General features: G+C 37.0%; 1 protein-coding gene across 1 annotated transcript in view; it reads right to left on the bottom strand.

Moving 5' to 3' along the window:
* The window catches only part of slc8a4a (solute carrier family 8 member 4a), an 89190-nt gene that overhangs the window by 51606 nt on the left and 22922 nt on the right, over positions 1–14662 (bottom strand). The window contains exons 3-4 of the mRNA XM_034311486.2: positions 2575–3977; positions 1253–1761 (exon numbers count right to left, since the gene is read on the bottom strand). Coding sequence (XP_034167377.1) covers positions 1253–1761; positions 2575–3894 — 1829 coding nt within the window. The 5' untranslated portion in view covers positions 3895–3977. The remainder of the gene's footprint in view (positions 1–1252; positions 1762–2574; positions 3978–14662) is intronic.

The raw sequence follows: 14662 nt of genomic DNA on the forward strand, positions 1-14662 counted from the left end.
CGCTATTTGTTTAAACATAAATTCATGGCTAAAATAATGTCAAATTGTTGTCAAAGTACTGTCATCTATTTCTCTCTTCTAAAATAATGTAAAATTGTTCAACACTCTTTAGACTCTTTAGTTCAATTACTACTGACATTTTCTTAATACAAACATTGATATACACTGAAAATATCTTGTGATTAGAATTATACTTTAGAGTTTTTTGTTTCTATATATCACTTTTTGGTTTAAAAAAAAAGGTATATTATATACCTGCCACTGAATATATGTAAGATTCAAACTCCAAAGTATTGCTTAGGGTCAAAACTTTGGCTCAATAAATCAAATTAAACTAAATTCACTGAAACATCTGACAAAACCATATATGTAAATCCAACCATATAATTGATTCACAAATATCATTATAATATTATAATATTACAAATAGAATTTTGTTGACAAAATGTATACTTAGGCAAAGTAAAATCTGAGGTAGCATTTAAAGTTAATGATACCTAAAATAATACCTGTCCAGATCATAGGAGGAGGTTGCTCTCTCTTTTTCTAACTGAGAAACAATATCTGTCATTGACTACATTCACAAAACCTAGTTTATGGAAATAACATAATAACATTTTTTGAGCAACGGTTAATGCTAATGTTGTATATATCCACAATGCACACTTCGTTTTGGCTCCATTCAAGAAACCTTGCTAGCATATGAAGTCTGAAAACAGAACGTAAAAAGGTAGCAGCAAGAAATAATTAAGATCAATGGTTCTAAAATTTCACTTACTTTGACAGCATAACCTGTGAGCACACATCATTTCAATAATCTTAAAGCATATTATTCAGTCACTAGTATATGATTCAATACCTACAGTAAAACGAATAGGATGAGTGTGCAAGGAATAAGAGAGGAATGTAATTCTGGTGGGTTCTTGGAGTTTAAAGGGTTCACTGGTTCGCTGACACTGAGACTGACTGACAATCTGTCTTTTTATTTCACAAATCAAATGAGTATGAAGTCAACCTGGCATTTCTGAAAAGCGCCGTGTCAAATGCCAGCTCAATCACGTAACTCCAGTGGCCATTTATGGGGTAATTTTCAGACATTATTGCTAATATGAATCCAGATTTCTTCTGCCTGATTATGGTTTTAGGATTAAGTGTTTTGTATGAGGCTTTGTTCATTTTGTGTAGTTATACCCTAAGCTCAGTTAACAAGCCAACTGCCTTATAAAAATATAAACAAAGTTTACAAACTTACATGGTCTCATCGTTGAGGAATTCCAATTTTCCGGCCACCTCCTCGTAGTCCTCTCCAGCCTTGGCGGTCCCCTCACTGGTGTGGAACGGCACTGCCACCTTTCCACGTGCTCCAGACGTTCTGTGCACCTTCACCTGCATGATGCCCACGCTCTCACTCACTCGCATCGAAGCGCTCTCGAATGTGAAGATCCCCGCATGGTCGTCATCGTAGATGGTCACTGTGGCAGTATGAGCAGCACCCAGCGCAGCTTTTGGCTGGATGGGGACGGAGCCTAAAAGGCTATTGCCTGGGGCATTGGGATCGAGAATGGAGACCTCAGCTCGATGAACGACACGTGGGTTACTGAGGTGCACGTAGAAATGCTCGTCTTCCTCGAATATGTCGTCATCAATTACCCCAACTGTCAGCTCCTTTATGGTCTCGCCTGGTTTGAAGACCAGCGTCCCCTCAGCAAACTCATAATCAGAGCCAGCGTTAGCTGTGCCATCCTCAGTTCGATAGTCCACCTGGGGAAAGGTACAGCACAGGATTTTGTAGTCACAGATCTGTGGATGCTGAGATAATCCAGTTCAACACCACAAAAAACCCAAAAACTCTAAAGCACTGAAATATGTGAAACTGGTGGAGCAGTGTTTGAGCTTTCATACAGGAGCAACAACACTGCTGGGATTCTGGGTCATAGAAAATTCTAGAAATTTAGAAATCAATTCAATGCTCGTCCTTCCCAGCAGGTAATTAATGCCTACATAATGTATGCATGAGACATAGACTCACCATTCATTTTATTAGGAACACCTGCTTGGTGTCTGAAGATTGGAAAAATTCACCTGTCTTTTTCCAGTCTTCAACAATTTGCATGAATGAGCAGGTATACAGGTGTTCCTAATAAAGTAATCAATGAATATATATTGCATATATACCCTTTCTTTAAATAAAAGACACAGTTTTAAGTATATTGCCAAAAAATAACCCCCATATATAACGTATATAAAAAACAAAGACACAAATATCGGAATCACCGATTTGATCTTATTTTCACGATATTTATTCTATTTCCTAAAATTCATAATATTTGGTGCTTAGTAAGTAAAATGCCTGAAAGATAATTCAGTTAGAGAATTACAAATGATGCTAAGTGAGTGTAATATAATTCATCTCCATAATTTTTCATTAAAATTCAGTGATCCTCTAATAGCTGAGAGACCACTCTTGCCACCAGAGTGCTTCTGTGGATTTCAGGGCCAGTATTCTCTTAACAGTCATTAAGTGACTGGAGCACGGCTGATTTTTATTATTGTTTTCCTAATGTTAATGCTCACCTTCACTGTGCAGCCACTGTCTCCTCCATGTCTGCCTACAGCCAGTTTGAGGGAACCACAGTTCTCGAAGCACTGGTAGTGAGAGGGCTCAAACTCCAAGTAGATGGTGTGAGGATCCTCTTCTTGTGCGTTGGCCTCATGGCAGCTCACTACTTTCCTGGCCTGGTCTGCAGCATGCTTCTTCAGGATGTTCCCTGCTCCGATCATCATGCGCGTGGCCTGGATGCGATAGAACGCCCTGCTCTTCTGTTGCTGAACCAACACCTGGTAGTTGGCCATTTCGATCAGCTGCTCCATGTCCTTCTCAGGGTGCCTTTGCTTCAGCTCCTTCAGCGTACGAGCCATTTCCCTTCGCGCCTCTTCTTCTTCTCCACCTCCTCCTCCTGCTCCTCCGCCTCCTCCCTCCTCCACACCAGCAAGCATGCCATCCAGAACGTCCTTGTGGTGAGAGTTGGTGCCCTGCCCATCCATCTCCATGTCCATTTTTGTGAACATACCATCACCCTCCGTTTCGATGATGATACCACGATTCTTGTCGGCACGGTAGCGCTTGTGAACGTACTTGTAGAACAGCAAGCGGCGGTCTGCGATCCAGGCTTGGAGCACACAGATGGGAAAGAAGAGGAACGTTAACACAGCTTCCCAGACCTCCACCACACCAGGGGAAAATACAGAGAGGATCAGGTAGAGCCAGATGTAGGCAAACACACTCCAAGCCGCAGTCACAAAAAAGACCCTCAAGTGTTTTATCTTTCTCACTTCACCATCAGGCACCACGTAGACACAGATAGCGATGATGATGAACATGTTGAAGGCAGCACTGCCTACTATGGTGCTGGGGCCAAGATGACCAGCTTCAAACTTGTGCCCACACACTTCAATCACAGACAGCAGGATCTCCGGTGCTGAAGAACCCAACGCCATTAACGTCAGGTTGGACACCGTCTCGTTCCAGATGCGGACTGTGGCAGTGGTAGTTTCTCCATTGGGTTTCTTAATGGTGATTTCCTTCTCTTGTGAGGTGATGACCTCGATGGAGGACATGAAGCGATCTGCAATGATGGACATTCCCAGGAACATGTAGATGAGGGCAACGAAATAGACAATGGCACGTGCCACCTTATCTCCCACTGATGGGTTCTGGGGGTTCCAGACAGGGAGTACTACGCCCTCAGAGCAGCTGTACTCCCCTGAACAGTTCCCTGGGCTACTGTGGGATGCATCAGAGGTGGCGTGGGAAAGCTGGATAACACTCAGGATGATGATGAGGAGAGCAGACAGGCAGGTAGTGGAGGTATGCGGGGGACAGAGGTGACGCATGGTGTTGCTGTACTGATAATGGAATCCAGCAAAAGCAGAATTCAGCTCCTAAAATCTGGTAATCAGCCCCACTATGTCCACCTCTGAAATGTATAAGAACAGAAAATGGCACACTTTAAACTCAATGACACATTGGACCAGAGACAACAGGACATACCTGTAACCATCTTACGATTCTTATCCTTGCCTAAGGTGCAAATCAAATTTGTACCTTTATTATGAGGGCAATTAATACCTTTGTACTTTTGGTACAATTTGACAATTGTATGTATCATACGCCATAGATTTGTGATCACTCTTTATGTGTGTTTTACTATCCACAAGCAAAGATACACTGCAAAAAAAATTACTTCTTTGCAAGTGGAAATACACCGTATGACCAAAAGTATGTGGACACCTGACCATCACACCCATATGTGGATCTTCCCCAAACTGTTGCCTCAAAGTGGGAGGCACACAAGTGTATAGAATGTCTTTGTATGCTGTAGCATTACAATTTCCCTTCACTGGAGCTAAGAGTTTGAGCCCAAACATGTTCCAGCACGACAACGCCTCTGTGCACAATGTGAGGTCCATGAAGACATGGTTTGCCAAGGCTGATGTAGAAGAATTCGAGTGTCCTGCATAGAGCCCTGACCTCAACTCCGCTGAACACGTTTGGGATGAACCGGAATGACAGCTGTGCACCATGCCTCCTCACCTGACATCAGTGTCTGACCTCTTGCGCTGTTGCGGATGAATGGGCAAATCCCCACCACCATGTTCCAAAATCTAGTGGAAAGCCTTTTCCAAAGAGCGGAGGTTATTATAGCAGCAAAGGGAGGACAAACTCACTATTAATGCCCATGATTTTGAAATGGAATGTTCAACATGCAAGTGTCCATATACTTTGGTGATATAGTGAAATGTATCTAGTATTTCCTATTATAATATAAAACAATATTATAATATAAGATCATAAATGGTAAACCAAATGTAAGATTATTAAACCTTTTTCTTAAGATTTTTACTAATATCCAGCTTGAAATAGTCTTGTTCTTTAGGCAGATAATTTTGCTCATTTTAAGAATCTTATTTCTAGAAAAATGCAAAATTATCTGCCAGTAGAATAAGAAAATTTAAAGTTAAAGTTATTTAAAATTAGTAAAAAAAAATAAAATAAAATAAAAAAAGTTAAATAATTAAATAATCTATTTAAAGTAATCTAATAATCTATTATTTTAAATAATCTTAAAATAAGTTTGAAGTTGAAGTATTGCATTTGTAGATCAAGTGACAGGCATGCATCCTTCTTGTTCTCCATTTTTTGAAGACTAATTTCGCTGTTCTGATTAAGCCCTGCCATAATGCTTTATTTATTTATTTATTTATTTTAGCAATAAAAACAGCTTTGTCAGAACCCTTAGATTTGGGGCTAAATTGGGAGTGCAGGAGGGGATTTAGTGCTCACCATGTGCCTGGATCCACATGTGTTATTTGATCTACAAATTCATAATTTATATTCAAGGTTTCATAGACCATGTTTATATTTTTAGAATGTCTTGTTGAAAAAATACATAGAAACTCATGTATTTTTGATGATTTGAGTGTACGGCATTTGTACACCCCATGTAATCATAAATGCAAGTCTATTTTCACAGTTTATTGCACATTCAAATTTACAAAACACAAAGAATTGAGAAATCGAGGAATGATTGTTTAGAGAAAACACTTTTGTGGCATGTCTTTTTTGAAAAATCATTAAAACATATTTGCTACTAAGATACTGTAAAAAAAAGAGTTTAATTTTTACCCCACAATATTATGGGTCTTAAATGAATTGCTTAATGGTACATATACAAAGGGACTCTAATAATACAGTATCATTTTACTGAGCTGCATTTTTGCAAATATGTACATAAATTTTACATATTCTTATCTGACATATACTTATGAAAAGATTATCTCAGTAAACATTGAAGAAATGTAATTATCTCAGAGTCAAATTACACATCTTTAAAATACTCAACTGATAAATTCTTCATTTTTATAAGCTTATTACAGAAAACTAATTACTAACCATCTCTGCATACTGCATAGCATATATGCAGGCTTTTATTACTTGTCACAATGTAGAAGAAATCAATATTGCATAAATATCTCATCAATTTTAGATTACAGTCTTGGGTTATTGCCTCTGTCACAACTGCTCATGACTTAACAGAGGAACATTTTTTCTGCTCTTGGTGGTGTGCAGCTATCGATCTCTCAAAGAGTGTTTTTCTAATGCACCTTTAAAATCAAGAACTGGCTCAATAGATTACAATGTCTGCACAAAATTATTGATGAAAATGAACATTCTGTTCGCATTTCGTCAACACTATACTGAAAGAAAAAAGGGAATATTCAGTCAGTATATTTAGGTTTAAAAGAACATATTACGTATAGGTTACATTTGCTTATACAAAATGTAATTTAAACAAGTTTCTAATGACTTCTTTTAATTATGTAGAGTGAATGATTATGTAGTATTAACATAATCCAATTACGCTATGAAATCTCGCAAGGATGTTGGCCCTGACATGAACTACTAGTCTGCATTTACTGCATAACTGCATAATAGTCTGCATAACTATTAAAGTGACCCGGGTCCGATCCTCAGCTTGGAGGCTTCAGTTTTATTCAGGGCTTTGAAATTACAGGATCAAATCACGAAAACAAACTTGATTAATGTCAATCAGTTCAATCATGTGGAAGCGATGTATGCATTTGAATTACGTAAATTCAGTTTTTGTACACACCGAATTAAATATTTTAATTTCAGCTGATTGTTGTTGAAAGTATGGGCAAATAACAAATACTATATTTTTGCTATAAAAGCATTGCTTGTGCTGGTACTTTTCTGACAAAACTCCCAGGATCCATTGATCAGCTGAAACACTGACCCGTACTGAAACGGTGCACTGCACACAAGAAGCGGCTTAGAAAAATATTACCACAATAATGCTTACATAAGAGCCTGAATCATGTATGGGTGACCATTGCAGTTGTCTCTTTGACTCATACATACACAACACACCTCCATCCTGAACTCCAGGCCCTTAGCACTTCCGCGATTTCTGAGTTTCTGCCTTACCTATCCAGCAGCGTAGTGAGTCAGGCTGTTGCTCAGTGACCCATAACTTTTCTCTTTATCTAGCATTCCCTAGTCAGCGCTAAGTCAGACATAATCACACACAGTGGCCCTTATTAACTCTTTTTATGAGAGGCCAAAAAATGGAATTTCCGTCTGTTTTGGGGTGCCTATGTTCAGCACTGAATTCATTTGTGATGTTACAGTCCACAGAAGTGAGTAATGGCTCACCTGAAAGCAGACAGTCAGGGCTTTAAGAATTTACAGTTTTTCATAAGTATTTCTTTTTTACCTAGCCTACTAGGTTTAATTTTTTTTTTTTTACTATCAAAAAAGCTTTAGTTGTGCTGTTGTGTTATTGTGGAGAGGTGTAAATCGTTTGCCCAGAAGGGGGCTCACACCCCTCCCCTTTCCCACCAGCAGCTAAACACGGAGTCACAATACTCTACATACAGAAACCCAACAGTGGTCTGACTAATCTTATAACAGACTCGTGGTGATAAAACAATTCATTTGTTAATACTAATTGAAAATGTCTCAAAAGTCAATTTCCACTCTGCTGGCAGAAACTGCATACGGTCAAATCATATACAAAGTACAGTCAGTTTCCTTATTCGTCAGTTTCATATTTGGCATATCTCACAAGTTAAGCTTGTGGGATATTATGATTTAATCGTCCCTACACAATTGTACAATGTCAGCATATCCAGTGACATTTACTCTGATTATATTATTTTACCAGACCTCTACACATTTTATGTAGGAGCTCCTCAGATTAACATCAGAGTACTCACAAATGTGCTGAAAGAGCAGTCTTTTTCTCCCCACTAAAACAGGTGACGAGCCAGTCAACATTTCAATCTAATATTAACATTGGAGAATATTTTGAGTTCATTAATGTGAAATAAAATAAGTCTATGTATGTTTGACTTAGCTAACATCAGAAAAGTATATAGTTAACATTGGTTAATAGTATTTATTAGGGATGTCATAGAAAAATGAAAATGGTAAAAAAATGGCACTTTCAAAAAGAGTAAAAAAGTCAGAGAATTTTGCCCAAAGAACATTAAATGGGCCTAAAATGAAGTGTCAGATCTAAATGAAGTGTCCTTTACAAATAGTATTACTAATGATAATAATTCAGCAGTGATTAAATATGTTGTTTGTTTGTTTTTCTCCTCTGTGCAGGACAGCGTTCAAACACCTTGTACAGCAGATCAACAGTGAAAATGTCGGCCATGTGGACATTAGTCAACCGACTGGGAACAGGATTATATAGAAATTTTTTAAATGCATTACTGCAAAATCACCTAAAAAGCCACCATCTCCACCAACTCCTTCTGAGTTTTCATAAATGCCACTGCCACAGTTCCTGACTGCAGCAATCATATTACTCCCTTCCCATACACTCCTTCAACATGAATGGTAGAAATGCTCATTTTCCTTTCTTTTCTAGGCTATCAGATCAGGCCAGTTAAAAAAATATATCAGGATTATTTTAAATGGTAACTCACAAGTAGGAAGAAATCAATATCAGAGAAGCCGAGTCGTACGGTGTGTACATTTATAAGCTTGATTTGCAGTTAAATAATCAAAATCATTAATCATTAAAATCCACATCATTAATAATCATAGCAAATATAGTAAGTAGAGTGGTTTAAGTAATAACAATAAAAATCAAATAATGTTAATAATCACAATTGAGTGCATAGGAACCTCATACTAAAATACAGGTAATGGGGTTTAATGTCAATAAATAATGTCAGCATTGTAAATGTGAATCAGAGTAGCAGACGTAGATCTTTATAAGCTCATTAGTCTTTTAATTAAGCCACGTTTATAGCCACATTTATGTTCAGACACCATGAAGCTCTGACCTGGAGGCAGAGTCATCCTGGGCTGATTATTATTATTATTATTATTATTATTATTACTATTATTATTATTATTATTTGTTTGTTTTTATATGTTTTCATATCAAGATTAAAACATGTTTCGTTCTGGTTCATTTCATTCAGTGTTATGTTTATATGAATATCAGGATATTATTCATCTGTTTGTGATCGAAACTTCGCTCTATGTGTATCATATATATATATTTATATATATATATATATATATATATATATATATATATATATATATATATATATATATATATATATATATATATATTACTGTGCAAAAGTAGTACAAACATTGTACTAGATTTTTACTTTATGACTTCTACATTATTGTTTCAGTACAAAAACATTTTAGATTTCCAAACATTAGTTTTCCAGCACAAAATTAAATGTTACAGAAAAATGTTTGTATGTCAGTAAAGAAAGCAGCAGATTACATAAGAGACCACTTTTCAGACAAAAAAAACATAAGGAAGGTTATTGGGTTTTGCTGCAAAAATAAGAAGCAAGTGTGATAGTCAAAGTCTCCAGAAGAACTGTGGCCGGTTCTGCAAGATGCTCAGTAACACTTACAGCTCATTTCCTTATAAAACTGCACTAATTGTACCTGAGACTACACCAAATATTGACTTTGTTACATTTATTACTGTTTACTGCTTTTTATAGTATATTTTTAATGTAGAAACATTTAGTTTCATTATTTGTGAAGGCATCTTTGCTCTACAGCATTTATTTGCATGTGCCTAAGACTTTTGCACAGTACTGTGTATATATATATATATATATATATATATATATATATATATATATATATATATATATATATATATATCTTCCTTCAGTCTAATCTGAGCTGTTTGAGTACTAACATGAATAAAAACCAAGCTATAAATAATTCACAACACTACCTGCAGGTAAGGTTGGGAAAAAAAGGGTTCAGTTTTGTGTGAGTATGGCTTTGAAAAGCTTTAGAGACGGAAACAGAGCACACTTGCATAATTATGATACATGATACCAATAGTTTCAGTAAAACACAAAGTATTGCAAAAGACAAATTAGACCATTTTTCCTCAGTTAAAACTGTGTGCTAACTTTATTTAAAGTTTTTTTTTCAGACATCCAGAAAAAGAACTTTGTTATTTGCAGCAACTTCAGACACTAGCACCTCTAACTTCACTGAAATTCATTTATCTCTACTCAATTTATTTCCTCGGATCTTGGATAACTGTACCCAACTGAATACTTTCTATTTATTTGCTGACAATGACAACATTTGCATAAATTAGGGCATGTTTTATGTTAATTACAGTTATCACATTCATGAAGCTGAAGTACATTATTTGAGATGAAATTGACGCTAGTTTTGATGTCATATGACAGTTTAATGAGCCACACACAGATCCATTCTATGCACTCAATTCTACACAACTTTGATGAATAAGGGCCAGTTTGAAGGGATTAAACCCTGAGCCACTGTCAGTAATGTCACACTGTCATGAGCTGATTATGTCTGATGTCTGCTTGAAATCCTTATCAGTGTTTCTCTCAGCATTCTCATAGCTCCTTCTCTGAATTACTTTTCTTCATTTCCTCCTTCTTTCTGTCCCCAGAATGATGCCTGCAGTCAGTGCAAGCCGTGCTCCCCCACTACTGCTGCACATGATGCTAACGCTATTTATAGCAATGGCAGGATTGCTCCCAGCATCTCTGGCACCAGTTCTGTGCCAGTGTGCCTGTCAACGACCTAGGCGTGTCTTACTTAACATCCAAGTGTGAGTTTATTAATCTCCCAGAAATCCTATTCCGGCATCTTAAGTGGAGTTCCTCTTCAGAGGCCAGTCAGCAATGAGTCAGGTTAAACTGACCATAGATAGAGAACTTAACTAGGGGAATACAATTGCAAGATTATGTTTATTATCTTCAGTGGCTCCTGGATGGTGTGCACTGCTCCTCATGGTGCCATTGAAGCCTTATGAAAGCATCTATCAGGCAGACTATTGCTTTAATGATTGCTTTAATTGGCGGAGCTGGAGCAGACTGGTCACAGCAGTGGAGGCAGCTGCAGATCTAAAAACAATGTCCCTTAGGCTTCGTTCACACAGACGAGCAAATCTGATTTCCTAAATCTGATTCTTTTTAGTCCGAATGTCCTCATTACATTGGTTGTTATAGTAACAAAGCAGATGGGCACACACTGGGAAGTGCCAAGGAGGGAAAAGTTATCTAGTTAGCTTGCTACAAGCAGTGAGATTCATCAGTTTCATCTTTCAGCTAAACCATAAAACAATATCATGAACCTGAACTACAGCAATCTGATTTAGGGAATGATTTTTTTTAAAATTTGGTTGTTAAATTTCCTAACCCTAATCCATGCAGATACAGGTCAAGAGCTTCAGTTAATGTTCACTTCAAACATCAGTCCATCAGATTGGGAGGAAAAATGTGATCTCTGTGACTTGTTGATGTTAGATAGGCTGCTTTGAGTATTTAAAAAAAATGCTGATCTCTTGAGATTTTGATGCAGAATGGTCTCTAGAGTTTAATGGTTTGAGCTGGCAGGAAGGCTACAGTAACTCGAATAATCACTCTTTACAACCATGGTGAGATGAAAAGCATCACAACACAGGAAACACCAAATCTTGAAGTGAAAGACCAAGTAGAAAACAATAATAATTCCATATTTTCATTTAGGATCCCCAGTAAGCTCATATCTATGCAATGAGATTGAACAACAGCATTCTGAGTTCTACTTCAGTAAAATGTATCATTTAATCTCAGTTTTTTCTTCTCTGTCCATCATTGGTGGTTGAAGCCTACTGCAAGCTTTCCTTCTACTTACTCACTATTGCAAAGCCTGTATAAATTAGTGTTTCATGTTCTGCATATGATATGCAACTTCAGGGCATGTGGTATGATAGTGATATAGGATGATAGGAATGATAGACAGGATCTCGTTAGTGCATGACTGAAATCGATTCATCAGTCCAAATACAAATACAGTTTGATGCGATGAGAGAGTTTCATGATCAGATGCCTAAGCGTTTGTACATGATTTCCTAGGTTTAATGAATCAGGGTTGATTTATAGGAGCTACCGAATCCCTGCTTTTGACATGGAGGATAAACATCCTTCAGCTGAAAACTCCCTAGAAACCATCGTCACATCTAAATAGGAAATTCTGTTTGCTTGGGTTGGTGATACGGTCCAATTGTTTTGAATCAAATTTTTTGATGTGATCTGTTTTCAGCCTGAGGGATTAGGGATTAGCAGCATTATACAGGCTCATACTGAAAGATGTGTGATCTGCTGGAGATTTAGTCAATGTAATGTGCATAATCTGTTGACAATTATAAGATTTATGTTTGGCGTGAGAAAAAAGTATGATTAGACTAATGCATTGTATTATTCCTGCACACACTCTCTCTCTCTCTCTACACACACACACACACACACACACACACAGACCATTGTGAAGTACCAACTCAGCACTGGTATTCACCACTCAGCACAAATGCATCTCATTAACTGTCAATACAATAGTGTCAATGCAGTCCCAACATTGTATGCATGCTCGCTTGTGTGTGTGTGTGTGTGTGTATTAACGTGCATGCAACCATAGAGTAATAGCAGCATTTAAATTCTCTGGTTATAATCCTCTGTGGCCACTCAGCGGAGTCTCCCCTCAATTAGTGAGTCTGGCTGCTAGCCACTGCAATCCACTGTGCAAACACCCCAACCCCAAACACACACACACACACACACACACACACACACACACATGAAGAGCTTGCTTTCTGCCCCGTGACTAACACTGCTACATTGTAAAACTCAGTTGTAACAAATAACACACTGTTTGTGAGTTGTAAGTAAAATACCTTCAATTTTAATTTATATTTTAGGATTAACTCACTAGTTCATTAAAGTTAATGCACTTGTCCCACTTAGACACACTTCTTTGCAGTATAAACCCTCAACCTAACATGAACCATAGCTGCAGAGAGAAAAATATAGTTTCTGTGGCTGTTATTTTGAGGGTGGAAAACACACAATTTATTTTAAAGACCACACTTTCTGGCCAACACGTCACTCCAGAATATATGGCACACCTCCGTAAATCCTGTCTGCTATTTATGTTACTTTGTTGTTCAACCCTGCACTCATAGCATCAGTGACATGACAGGACAACGCAGGTGGATGTCATATATTTTCAACATGACAATATCGTACTCAATTTAAAGTAGAAGCAGGAATCCAAAAATCTCAAATACATACATTTGCAGAGATTTTTGGATCCCTAATTCTACTTTATTGTATTCAAGAGTAAAAGAAAATATTTTTAACTGATCAAAAATCAACAATTCTCAAATGATTTAAAAAAATTTTTCTTATATATTTTTTAAATATTCTGCTAACTTAGACAAACCTGAAATTTGCTTTGCTGCTTAGCTAATTTATAACAAACCTGTTATAAATAATGATGTGGCATTAGCAACAAAAAAACAAATCTAGCTAGCAAATTTGCCAAACTTAAAACTTTCCTCAACATGCCTCTTTAGAATTGAGGCTAAATTTCTATTTTGTTTTTAAAACCAAACTGGAAGCAAAGGAATCATGCCATCGTGTATAAATTGTTTGTCATTCAAGTGAAAGAGAAAACTGGTTCAAAGACCAGTGCAAAATTTGTGCAAAGTTTCATTTGATATTGATGTGAATTTCATTGTTTTGTTTTTTTTTAAGAAAAAAAAAAGATTACTAATTTAAATAAGTGAGAACACAACTGATGGGCAAATCAATTGGTCAAGAAAAATATCTCATGGCATTTGAGATTTTTAACAGGTATTTTGAAGAAAAAAAAAGAAATGTTAAGGAGTATAAAATGTTTTGTCTTGTAAATTTATTTGAGTTTGAGTACAAGTATTCAATCTCAGTAATACTTGAGTAAAGCACAAACCATCCAAATAGTACTTAAGTACAGTAATGATGTATCAATTACTCAAGTATTTTCCACCCCTGATTTTGAGTGACAGCTGACAATCTACAGCAACAGGAAGTGGAACAATGGCACCTAATAATGACGTGAAGTGGGCAGGGTGAGTAACAAGAAAAACTTGAGCAAACTTTAAATTTATGCAAATGACAAGCGAAACGATGTGCAACTACAGTGTCTAATTTACTCACAACAGAATGATGGCAGCGTTTTTTTTTTTGCAAATAAGAGGCACCAATCTCAGTAATATGCTGAATGGATGCAAGCAAGTTCCCTCCAGAATTTTTATTTTAGCAGGAATAAAAAAAAATTCTTTGTGTTTTAAAAAAAACAAAACATACAAGACGTGTCATATTTAATGGGAAGACATCTGATTGATGGTCAGATGGCTGGTTTCACAGACGTTCTGTAGTGTGCTGTGTAGTTAGTGTGGCCATATTGCATTACTCTGGCACAACCAGTGAAACCATGGCAACAAGCGCCAAACTAAATATTCCACCATTCACTGGGAACCCGTGTAGAGTGATTTACTGGTGCCAATGTGAAAACGGGATAAATAACATTACCAGCCACTAAACATTGGGCTTTAAGAAAAAGAAATCATATTCTAACTCTAGGGAGTCGAACTTTAACTTTTCTGACATGTGAAAGCCTTCAGGAAGGACGGCTTAGCGGTTTCTCGGTGTGGTAACGGCCCAAACAAAGAAGAAGAAGCCTTTATTTGTCACATATACATTATAGCACAGTGAAATTCTTTTCTTCGCA

This window comes from Pangasianodon hypophthalmus, chromosome 15, assembly GCF_027358585.1.
Source record: "Pangasianodon hypophthalmus isolate fPanHyp1 chromosome 15, fPanHyp1.pri, whole genome shotgun sequence".
NCBI classification, from domain to species: domain Eukaryota; kingdom Metazoa; phylum Chordata; class Actinopteri; order Siluriformes; family Pangasiidae; genus Pangasianodon; species Pangasianodon hypophthalmus.